The 12,840-nt window shown below is 40.9% G+C and overlaps 1 protein-coding gene and 1 long non-coding RNA gene across 26 annotated transcripts in view; one reads left to right on the plus strand and one right to left on the minus strand.

The window, feature by feature from the left end:
- LOC310838955 overlaps positions 1-10,370 on the plus strand; it is a 29,214-nt gene extending 18,844 nt beyond the window's left edge. Inside the window, exons 2-3 of the long non-coding RNA XR_014561253.1 lie at positions 5,594-5,691; positions 10,103-10,370. This is a non-coding gene — a long non-coding RNA (uncharacterized lncRNA). The remainder of the gene's footprint in view (positions 1-5,593; positions 5,692-10,102) is intronic.
- Positions 1-12,840, minus strand: part of IQSEC1 (IQ motif and Sec7 domain ArfGEF 1) — a 315,470-nt gene that overhangs the window by 26,125 nt on the left and 276,505 nt on the right. For all 25 annotated transcript variants that reach the window (XM_083726911.1, XM_083726922.1, XM_083726912.1 and 22 more), the window contains one exon: positions 530-691. In XM_083726911.1, coding sequence (XP_083583037.1) covers positions 530-691 — 162 coding nt within the window. The remainder of the gene's footprint in view (positions 1-529; positions 692-12,840) is intronic.

Consider the following 12,840-nt stretch of genomic DNA (forward strand, 5'->3'; position numbering starts at 1 on the left):
TTAAGGTGTACCACTAATCAACAGGAACCTTAGCATTCAACAGCAATTCTTCATCAAAGTAATGTATACATAATTCTATAAATTTGGGCCAATATGTCATGAGCTGGCATGCAGTACACAGTACAGCACATCAAACCTGAAAATATTGTGGCACTTGCTTTCTGGATGGTAGTAGTCTTCCACATTTTGTCATGTCATTTTATTTTAGACAATGAATTGAGTAATACTTCAAGGAATAATAAAGGACTTATAATCAATAGACACTTTCCTTCTGGATGAGCATATCCTAGGGAATTAAAATAATAATATAGTATAGCAGATAAATAGCTAAAACCTCCTTCTGGAACAGTCTTTCTGAGTTGCGGGCATAGCTGTAAATGTATATGGGGAAATAATTTTTTCCTGGTTTTTCTTTTTCTCTGAAACTGCACTTAGCATATGCACAAAACAATTGGTGAACATCCCTTTCTTTAAAATCCGCATAGTGTACACTTAAATATGTAACAGATGATTCATATCTGCTACTTACTCCAACACATCCCGGTTAAACTGCTTTTGTCGATTTCCGAGGAATTCTCCAATCATCTGTCTGCTGAGTCCTTTTCTCTGCAGAAGGAAATGAGCAACTCCAACAGGCGTATCTGGCACAAAGCCTCTCTCAATTAGGTACTGGATTCCTTTTTCAGGTTTTCTACAAGAAGAAAAAAAATCCCAAATTTCCCATTAGCCGTTTTCACCACAATATAATCAGGGGCATATGTATTTTTATTGTGTGTGTGCGTGTATATCTGTTGCTGTATACCACTTAGATTTCTTTAAGGAAATTGTGCTAGATAAATATTTTCATAAATAAATTTAAAACAAATAAAATAAAGATTGGGGTTGTCTTAGGGCTCTTCCACAATCAACTCAAGTATCTCTTAATTTCTAAGGCAGAGGTATGCAGTCGTACTTCGGAAGTCAAACGCCTTGCGAGTTGAACCTTTTGGCTCCCGAATGCCGCAAACCCGGGAGTGTTCCGGTTTGCAAACGTTCTTTGGAACCCAAACATCCAACACAGCTTCCGTGGCTTCCGATTGGCTGCAGGAGCCGTGTCTTGGTTTCCGAATGTTCTGGAAGTCAAACGGACTTCTGGAACAGATTCCGTTTGACTTCAGAGATATAACTGTACAACTTAAATCATTTGAGGACCAATTTTACTGTTATTGCCCAGTGGGGAGTAACTATACTGCAGCAGCCATGAAAAAGTATGTGCATCACATCTTTAACATAGTACTCTTTAAAACTTACACCTGCCATTTATTTCTGCAACTCTTAGCAGACTCACAGTTCTTGCTTTGCACAGACCTTTCTCTCAACAGCACCCCTCCCACCCCTATGTGAAAAGCACTGATGAACAATACCAAGTAACCCTCTGGTCCTGCCTCTGTCACAAACAGTATGCTGTTTGAAACAGTATTAAACAGATGCTCCTGGAAAGCAGACAAGCTGTGGCATGGAGTCAGTAGCCCTTCCTTGTTTTTCCCAGCCTCTGGAGCGGATATAGCCTTTAAATTCTAAGATCCAATTTAGCTACTGTAGTGGACAGCTTTTTTAAATATAACATTGATTTTTTTAAAAATTATTTTCATATTTAAACTGTTTAACATGGTTGCATCAAGATATATCTCTGTTTACAATGCAGCACATGCCATGCAGCAATTGCATAAAATTAAAATAAAAAATAAAACAACCATGAACACTCAAATAAACGTTTCTACATATATTAACGAAGTTGTGTCAAAGTGTATATACTAAAATTCTTATGATTATTACAGAAATGATGTATAGTAATGTGTATTGCTCTGATTGGTGACCATAAATAAAACGTATTTTGTATCAGTAACAATTAGAATTTATAGGAAAGGAGGGGAGGGGGAAATTAAAAATCACACTTCATGCACGCCAGACTATGTGTTGAACAACTATTGCTTGATACATCACCCATGATTTTTTTCTAGTCCTTTTCAATAGTCATCACGACTCCTTATAGTACTGAATTCAGTAACTCAATTGTTTGCTTTTGTTTGCAAGGGAGCATCATGGGGTGGGGAAGAGGGAGGCAGTCTGGGGATGGGGCAGGATCCAGCTCCTCCTTATAGCACTCCTGCCACCTTACTCCCTATCACATTAGCCCCTAATTTGGATAGGGCCTAGTTTGGCCCTGAGCTACAAAAGTCACCCGGTGGCAAGTAAACAGTCAGGGGTGGGAGTCATAACTGGGAATTACAATATGCTGGCCTATACTAGTGTGTTAATTTTGGAGGTTGTCTATGTGATTAGAAAGTGGGGGACAGAAATCAGAAACATGTTCTGGTCAAAGTAGTCCATCTACCTGACTTACAGATGATGTAGGATTCGAATACACATTTTAGAAAATGATCTTAGTTGAAGCTTAGTAACATTAAAGGTAAAGGTAAAGGTACCCCTGCCCGTACGGGCCAGTCTTGCCAGACTCTGGGGTTGTGCGCCCATCTCACTTAAGAGGCCAGGGGCCAGCGCTGTCCGGAGACACTTCCGGGTCACGTGGCCAGCGTGACATCGCTTCTCTGGCGAGCCAGAGCCGCACACGGAAACGCCGTTTACCTTCCCGCTGGTAAGCGGTCCCTATTTATCTACTTGCACCCAGAGGTGCTTTCGAACTGCTAGGTTGGCAGGCGCTGGGACCGAGCAGCGGGAGCGCACCCTGCCGCAGGGATTCGAACCGCCGACCTTTCGATCGGCAAGTCCTAGGCGCTGAGGCTTTAACCCACAGCGCCACCTGCGTCCCACTTAGTTACATTACTACTTCCATATTAAAAGGATGATAATGCTTCAAGGTCAATGGGGTTTTGTTCTGAAAGGAGCTGAATGGGCTTTGAATTGAGCCTCTGAGAGCGAGGATTTAAATGCATATACGTGTGTGTGTGTGTGTGTGAGAGAGAGAGAGAGAGAGAGAGAGAGAGAGAGAGAGAGAGAAAGAGAGAGAATATCTGTATGTGTGCATGTGTGTGTGTCAACACACACACACACATACACACACTGGTACCTCTGGTTGCAGACGGTATCTGTTCCGGAGCTCCGATCAGATCCCGAGGTTTCTGCAACCGGAGGTACTGTTTCTGTGCATGCACACGGTGTGGAAAAGCGCTTGTGTGTATGTGCGCACAGCGAAACCCGGAAAAATACTTCTGGGTTTGCCGCATGCATATCCTGAAGGATACGCAAGAAGGGGTGCACGTAGGTAGAGGTACCACTATATATATATATATATATATATGCAGGTTTTGGTGTCCTCGGGTGTCTTCCCGTGTAAAAGTTGGGGTGTCTAGGCGACGTTTCGACGAGGTCTCACTCGTCATCTTCAGGCTGGTGCTTTCGGCTTCTTGTTACTGGAACAGAGCTCTGTTCCAGTAACAAGAAGCCGAAAGCACCAGCCTGAAGATGACGAGTGAGACCTCGTCGAAACGTCGCCTAGACACCCCAACTTTTACACTGTTCCAGTAACAAGAAGCCGAAAGCACCAGCCTGAAGATGACGAGTGAGACCTCGTCGAAACGTCGCCTAGACACCCCAACTTTTACACGGGAAGACACCCGAGGACACCAAAACCTGCATTCCTGTACCCGTGAAAATCTACGAAAGCATATATATATATATATATATATGCTTTCGTAGATTTTCACGGGTACAGGAATGCAGGTTTTGGTGTCCTCGGGTGTCTTCCCGTGTAAAAGTTGGGGTGTCTAGGCGACGTTTCGACGAGGTCTCACTCGTCATCTTCAGGCTGGTGCTTTCGGCTTCTTGTTACTGGAACAGAGCGGGATCTCAATGTTTGAGTTCCTATAAATACTGTAGAGGGGGTGTGGTGTCTAGCCTCCAATGTTCTGGGCAGAGAGGAAGTTCCCAGGCTAGTGTGCCTTTTCTTCTTTTGTTCCTTAATTACTTGAGAGATACCTTGAGTGATTTCTTGAGTGATATCCTGAGTACCACTTAGGTGGGTCATTAGGTGTGGATTAGTTGCTAAAGTCTTTGTGTCTTGACCTCTTGAACTTTGTGAAGAGTTTTCCTGAGAAGATGGCTGTATTGCACTTAGTTGTGCTTTGGCTTGGCTTCGTGTATAGGGGCGAGCTGTGGTTTTGTGGCTTGTGTCAGCCAGATCTGTGTAGGGATTGCAGGGGGGTGCAGCATCCGGAGGTGCCACCATGGACCCTCTCCACAGACCCTCTCCACAGATGAATTACTGACACCATCCAGTAGCCAATCCATGGTGGCACCTCCGGATGCTGCACCCCCCTGCAATCCCTACACAGATCTGGCTGACACAAGCCACAAAACCACAGCTCGCCCCTATACACGAAGCCAAGCCAAAGCACAACTAAGTGCAATACAGCCATCTTCTCAGGAAAACTCTTCACAAAGTTCAAGAGGTCAAGACACAAAGACTTTAGCAACTAATCCACACCTAATGACCCACCTAAGTGGTACTCAGGATATCACTCAAGAAATCACTCAAGGTATCTCTCAAGTAATTAAGGAACAAAAGAAGAAAAGGCACACTAGCCTGGGAACATCCTCTCTGCCCAGAACATTGGAGGCTAGACACCACACCCCCTCTACAGTATTTATAGGAACTCAAACATTGAGATCCCGCTCTGTTCCAGTAACAAGAAGCCGAAAGCACCAGCCTGAAGATGACGAGTGAGACCTCGTCGAAACGTCGCCTAGACACCCCAACTTTTACACGGGAAGACACCCGAGGACACCAAAACCTGCATATATATATATATATATATATATATATATATATATATATATATATAAAATTTCACTTGAAACAACAAGGATTATTTCAGCATCCGATGTACTACAAAAGCACTGTTGCCTGCTCTGTTGTTATTTATCAAATTTGTAGATCTCAGGGTGGTTCACAACATAAAAACACAAGATAAAAACAGAAATTGCACAAAAGAGTTTTGTGTCTTTTTTTGTAGAGAATGTAAATCTGCGGGCCGGATCCGACCCCTGGGCCTTAGTTTGCTTACCCATGATTTATGAGGTTGGGGATTGATCATGTGCTCATGTTCCTCCACTTCAGTTTAATATAATACTTCCTAATTGTTAAACCACAGTTTGCTATGCTATCCAACCAGAAAGCTGTAGTTGGATACATCCCTCCAAATCAGCATCGAAAAGGAAATAAAAACCGGTGGTTTGCAATCTTGATTTGGGCAAATCACTCAAACCATAGTGTGCAGGTTCTGACATCAAAGCAAAGTGAGGTTTCTGAAACAAATTGGTATTTTATTAAGCCAGGAGTGTGAGGGAAGGATTGAAAAGTAGAGAGAGGGAGAATGTACATAAAGAGCTTTCCCCCAATCCTCCAAATCATGCTTTGAACAAGCAATATGGTATCTGAATGCACTGAATGCTAAATGTAAGATTGAGACTGAAGTAGTCAAGGCAGACAGAGATTGTGCATTTATCTATTGCTATGTAAACATCAAAAGGTTTGTGTACTGCAGCAGTGACCAACCACAATTCAATATTTTCATTGTGTTCTCCATTTTCTAAGGTATTACAAATATCTGAAAATGCAAATAGATTTCCAACTTTGCAGACGGAGGATGCAGCTTTCTGCTCAGACATGTGAAATCAATTTCCAAGAACAAGGTGACCCTGCTATTTTTATACCAAGATGGTCATGTAACCACATCTTTCCTCATGTAGGTTATTGTCAATAACATTACCAAATCTCCTAACATGCTTACTCTGCTGTACTTTACTAGTAAAAATTTGATATCTGGTAAGTAAAAGAAACATCAGACTTTTACCCTCATAGCTGAGTACCATAGAAAAACTGCCTCATCATCATGTCTTAAAAGTTTACCTGCCTGAAAGTTTACATCTGAAACAAAAAGAATATGTGCTGTTATTCCCACAAGGGTAAGCTAAGATAATATTTCCTTTATTCAAAATATTTTTTTCCTCTGAGCAAACAGAAGAAACTAAAGCTACAATCCTAAACACACATACTACTGAGTAAGCTACATTGAGGTCAGTGGGATTCACTTCAAGTAAACATGCTTAGGATTCTGAATCAGAATTATTTTCTCCATCTGAACTCATTGGTTCTGTACAAAGTGGAACAAGATGAGATCTAAACATTACAACAAGCTTTGTTCCTTTGGCTGAATAAAGTTGTACAACTTGCTTGTACAGTACATCTAAATCTTTTCTTTTGGGAACACACCATAATATTCTTTCAGGTTTTGAGGCAACTGAACCTACTAGTCAAACATATGCAAGACAATGCTTTATGAATACCATTCATGTCCTGAAGTACTGTATTTTAATTATTCTCTAGAAAGAAAGATTAATGGTTCTGAAGAATGGTTCTTTTTTAAAGCTGGACTTTAAAAATGGTTCTGTTTTAAAGCTGGACTTTCGGGGGGGAAATAGATGGTCAAATGGAAAGAAGGCAAAAGGCAAATATCAAATTAGAAAAGGGGATTTTTATTTGTCCTATTTTTAGTTGTTCAAAGATGACTGGGCATAATGAACATATAAAAATGTGTTTTTGCAGAATATCATTACAGTAATGCAAAAGAACATGAGTTTTGACCAAACTACGGGGGGCAGTGGAAGACAGGAGTGCCTGGCATGCTCTGGTCACGAAGAGACGGACACGACTAAACAACAGTGCAAAAGAATAGACAATATGTTATGCTGTAGAATTATTTCCATGTGGAAAATGCTACAGAAAACACACACCATAACCTGGATTGTTGACCTGGCCAGTAATGTATTTGCTCATGTAACTGAGGGTAGGACTGCAGCCTTGTGAGCCAATGTAGAAAAGTGGTTAAGAGTGCTGGCCAGGGTTCAAATTGCCACTCACTGATTTTGTAAGGATAAAATGGGGAAAGGGAGAAGTATGTGTGCTGCCTTGAGCTCCTTGGAGAAAAGGAGCAATATAAAAGTAATAATAAATAAAATAAAATAAAAATAATGAAGGCAAAAGGGTTGGTACATTTTTAAAGTGAGTGTCTTCTTCACAGGATCACAGACTTTAAAGTAGTATGTGAGAGGTTTCAAAATTCTATGCTGTTCCTGCATGCCTTTTTCACTGGGTGCCAGCTCTGATTCCAGTGTTATTCTAAATGTGCTAGTTTTTCTATGGACAGAGAGGGTAAATACGGACAACCATTTATTGATTGATAGTCTGCTAATATATGCAGAGAGCCACTTGGTGAGACACTAACCCATATTGTGTTGCAATGAGTAACAAGAGCCATTTACAGTATGTATCTGAGCCAATATCTAGGAAAGCAGAGAAATCACATGGCAGGAAAATATAGAAGACTAGCTAAAGTAGTGGTTCCATGCACACTGTAGCTAGTTACTACTTGAATTAAGGACAGTTTATATTTACTTGGTCACTCCATTCTTTGGTAGAAGTGAAGGGAACACTACACTACACGATCAAATAATGCAAGAGCAGAAAAGCGTGTAAACCTCTTTGTTCAGATTTAAAACTTCTTTTCAGTTTCCCCCACTTCAGTTTCTTAAGCTTAATTGTATAGCTTAGTTCTTAATACTAAACAAGGTTCTAAAACAAGGTGGTACTTTCTGTCAGTTTCCTAACCTTCTATTAATCACACCCCTGAGGCTCCTCTAGCAGTATAATAGACCCAGGGGATCACCAAATGCCTCCTAATTGGTTTGGGATTCTTCTCTTTCTCAAGACGTTCTACCCCTTTCTTACTGAATGGAGACCCAAGTAGAGTATTCACTAATAACTCTACTTCTCCTGTTCCCAATTCAGCTTCCCAGTTTTTCTCTTGTCTGTATACTCCTGAAAAAGGACACTAATTGCTGTATTTCAAACTAAGCTCAGAGACTTCCTTCTCTGGCTGCAGATATTTTCCTCAGAGTGGATCTCTCACACACAGCTCAGGAGCTATACTTCTACCCAGCTGAACACCAAGAACACCCAACTCCCAACTCTCAATCCCCTTTTCTTTTCCCCCTCCCCAAGTGCTTGCTGTATCTACAGCCAATCAGGTGAACCTACAGCTCAGCGCTCTGGTAGAATTCCAAAGCACTGCATCACCAAACTCTGGTCTTGTTGAGCTTTCCATCACACCCCTGCACTTGTTACATGGCAATAGTTGTGGCTGGTTGGGAAGCAGCCATTCTCAATTTCCAACAATGTCCCAGACACTATGGCTGGGTTCAGATGGCAACCAAGCCAAACTATGCCTCATGCTCACTGCAAGCTAAATTACCAGCGAGAAAGCAATGAGCTCTTATGTTCACACTAAGCCAGTGCTACTTGTGTGACATTGTTAATGTAAGCTCCCCAGACCCAGCTGCCTAGCAATGCGACTCCAGCAGCTGTCTGGGTGGGCCAGATCCTGGCACCAGACCTGTCTACAAGGTACAGACTTCGTTGTCCATTAGGTGATTATCAAAGACACACAGAAGGTCTTTATGAGGACTGTTTAAAATGTCACAAGTAGCAAGCAAGTTTTTGAATTCTCCAGAATTCTTCTACAAGCTGGAAATTAACAAAACAGCAGGGAGGAAAGAGATAAGAAAAGCCCCAAAGCCTTCGATTTGTAATAGTCTTAAAATGGAGTGCAGAAGGTGTGTTGGCATGTGCTGCTAGGTGAATAACTATTTCCAGTTGTGCGGAGAAACCCTGGGACAAAGAAACAATAAGGACAGCCCCACTCCAATTCTTTAAACAGGCATTAGGATAAGGTTTCCAGATTTTTTTTTCAAGGAATCCAGGGACACTTTTCAACTTCAATGGATTTTTTTGAAATGGGGACGTCTGGTAACCTTACATTAGGACTGACTGCAAGAAACTAGGGAGGCTACAGCAATTTGATGTACTACTTGTGGAAATCAACTGCTTACCCAAATACCATTTTTTAATATATTGTTGCTTGTTTCCCCCCTCCCCATTTCTGATGCTTCCGTTCTTTAGCCATATTGTCCCAAATCATCACATGTTGCAGTCCCTCTCTTCCCTCTTGCAATGCATTCACTACTAATAAATTTTCATTCTCTAAATAGCTGAAAAGGCAGCTGCCTCTGCTTTTCACTTGGATAATCTAACCAGCCTGAATTCCAGGGAACAGTAAATGAACTGGCAAGTCCTGACCTCCATAATTACAATCAGACATATGCTTGGCCTTCCCTTTTTATAGTGGGCACTTCACAACAAAATTATATTCCCATCAGCTCTCTAGGTATTGTGGCAAGAGAATTCTGCTTAATCCTAGCACGGAGCTCTGTTATAGCAAATTGTGTGCTTGGAATGTTTAATACTAGATGGACCTGATTGGATGGGAGTGATGTAATGACTCCATTCCAGTTTCTGAGGCTATTCCAAGCTGCTAATAATGGACTCCATAGCCTTTTGAAGGCTGGATTTTCAATATTAGGGAAGGTTTATATATTCTCTGTAAATGACTACAAAGGATCCCCTCCCTACATTTTTGAACGCAGCCAGCCTGAACTGATTCATGCTATGAGCCTTTTCTTCTCTATGCATATTACTGAGTATTTATTTAAAAGAGAAAAGTCATAAGAAGTCTTTCTGTTGCTATTACGGAGTAATCTACACTCCATGTGTTGTAAAGATACTCTTTTACACTAAACTCCCAATAGGCTGGCATTCACTTTCATGAAGACCTTTAACAGACATTTCTCATATTTAATAGAATCACTAGGATTGTAGTGAGAGAAGGTACCCCGAGGGTCATCTAGTCCAACCCCCTGCAATGCAGGAATCTCAGCATGTAGTCCTGTGTCCAATTTGAAACATTTGCTTAGCTTTGCAAATGTGACAGCAGTTGTATTGCAGCAGCACTACGAGGTAACTTGTGAAAAGTTTGGAAGCAAAATGGGCTCAAGCCTGCTTAGATGCAACTTTACACCAAGAGTTTGCAAAGCTTGTTAAAATACATATGCATGTTAAAGGTGCATTTGGAAATAGTCCGACTTGCATATAAGGTACATGAAATTATAGTGTTTTTTGGCTGAGTCCTCACTAGATTTCGCTTCACAGCTGATTTTTGGAAGAAGAAGAAATTTCTGCAAATGTGATGCAAAAGTTGGCTGTGCATGATGCCGGAATGTCACTCTGTCCATGTCAACAAAGAAACCCCCTGCACACAAGAAACTGCTTCCTGAAACAGATTTGCTCTTTAAAATAGTGTTTCCTTCAAATAAATGAAGAGGGAATGAATAAACAAATTAATCAGCATTCGTCTGCTACTTTTAACAAATAAATATTTAGAAGGGAGCCAGTTCATGTCACAAATGGGGAAAGAAAAGGGCTATCGTTAATTCCACAAGTTCATTTTGTCTGTACGTTTCATTTTTCAGTTTATTTATTATTGTATGTTATTGAAGTGTCCTTTCTTAAATAAGTAAGTAAGTAAGTAAGTAAATAAATAAACAAAGAAACTAACTCACAAGTTGAGGGACACCCTGTGAACTCTCTCCCTGTATCTGTCTGTATTAGTAACTCAGGTTTTTTAAAAAGATAACTTTTATTTATTTGAAATTATTCACACTCCAGTCTTCCGCTCTAATGAAACCAGAGCAACTTACAATAAACAGTAAAACAATATAAAAAGTGAGCAAGTGACAGAAAACAGTAAAACCTGCAGCTGCCCAAATAATACAGGCAACCCCCCCCCATTTAAACGTGGGGGTTACGTTCCTAGTCAGTGAAATCATTTATATTTGAAACCCACTGAAAAAGCCTGCAAACACCCTGTTCAGCCCTGCCCTTTTAGTGATGTTTCAGTTAAATCTTTATGACGTTTCCAGGTTGCTTCTGGGTTCAATGCGATGCACATATACACAGTCACACACATATTGAATGCATGTAAACTTGGGTGGGGGGGCTATCTGTATACCAAAAGGCACCAGGTACGGAACCTATGAGGTCAGAGGTGGAAGGGAGCTTGCAATCTATGCTAGTGCTCAGAAGCACTTTGACTGTCATCTTAAAACAAACAAACAAACACAGCAGGCAATGGGGAAATTGCATTTGACCTTTAGCCAAAAACTATTTGATCTTCTAATTATGTCAAATCACTTACAGGCCAATGCAACAAAAAATTGTTTTGTACCCCTCATCCGTTGCAAAACCTTACATCACACATTACCTAATTTAATGGTTCACTGAATGTTCACATGACTGGGACTAAGAGGACCTGCACAGAGCTATGCTTTCTCAGTGTTCCTTCTTAAAAATGCTTCACAGTAATAGAGGTAGGAACTGTGCGATGCTCAAGCTGTCTGATGTGATTCACAACACTAAGCAAACTGCATGTACGTAACTCATAAAGTCCTTTGTTCCTGGAATATGGATGATTCAACATGTGTCTGAACAACAAGAAAACCAACTAGACAAGAAAGCTGAACTGGAAAAAGTGAACAACTAACAAAACTCATACAGCAAGCCAAAATAAGATTATTGTGTAATGTTTCTAGTCTGTGTAGCACTCCTAGTCTGGCTTTTTGAAACCTACCACATCATCAAGAAAAAGCAGGCATTTATTCTGCATTGACACCAATCAGTATAGCGAAACCATTTAAAACATCTTATGGTCTCTACCACATGGAATATTGTATTGGGATTAGTTTTTCAGTAACAGCCTCAGCGTACTTTGAAAAGTCAAAAATGACAGGAGGCACCTGATAATTCCATGGAGTGATAATCCTCACAGTTCTTGTGAGACCTCAAAAGAGGTGTGCCTGCATCACAGCAAGATGCATCAGCAGCTAACAGCAACACAGTTCAATAAGCTAACCGAAGGGGAGAGAGAGGAATTCTTGATATCAGGTTTGTCCAAACCAGCATCATAGTATTTCAAAGTTAAAACCAAACTGAATGGTTTAAAAGCATTAAAACTTTTAAAAAAAATGTTTCCAAACCACATTTTCTTTTGGGCCTTAATTAAAACATTATTTCTCCTTCATGGATCATTGCCTTGCCATGGCAAAGGGACTTGAATAACTCAGAGAAGCTATGCTGTGCAGAGTCCCGTAGACTGCAAGAAGATCAAACCTATCCATTCTAAAGGAAATCAGCCCTGAGTGCTCACTGGAAGAACAGATCCTGAAGCTGAGGCTCCAATACTTTGGCCACCTCATGAGAAGAGAAGACTCCCTGGAAAAGACCCTGATGTTGGGAAAGATGGAGGGCACAAGGGGAAGGGGACGACAGAGGACGAGATGGTTGGACAGTGTTCTCGAAGCTACGAACATGAGCCTGACCAAACTGCGGGAGGCAGTGGAAGACAGGAGTGCCTGGCGTGCTCTGGTCCATGGGGTCATGAAGAGTCGGACACGACTAAACAACAACAACAAAACATTATTTCTTTACTGTTAAAGACAGGGAGCAGATTAAACACACATTTAAATCACAAGGCTGCCTAAATAACCTTGGAACTGTAGTTTCACCCGTAACTAACTACAGGATCCAGGATTCTTTGCGGAAAACCATGCACTTTAAAGGCACAGTACTTATATGATATGGCTTTTTTGTTCATCTCTTTAATGGGAAGAGTCAGTGCAGTAAAGTGCTTAGAGAGGTCAGACTAGGAATTCAGCCAATCATTCTCATCAACCTTATTTACCTTAGAGGGTTGTTGACTGGATAAAATGGGAAGAGGAAAACAATATATACAATCTCGAATTCCTTGGAGTTAAGGTGGAATATAAATATATTAAGAAAGATAAATAAGAGTGAAGTTATTAAAGATTTTAAATATTTAAAATGTCACAGCT

Source organism: Podarcis gaigeae, assembly GCF_964106915.1.
Source record: "Podarcis gaigeae genome assembly, chromosome: 2".
Taxonomy (NCBI): Eukaryota; Metazoa; Chordata; class Lepidosauria; order Squamata; family Lacertidae; genus Podarcis; species Podarcis gaigeae.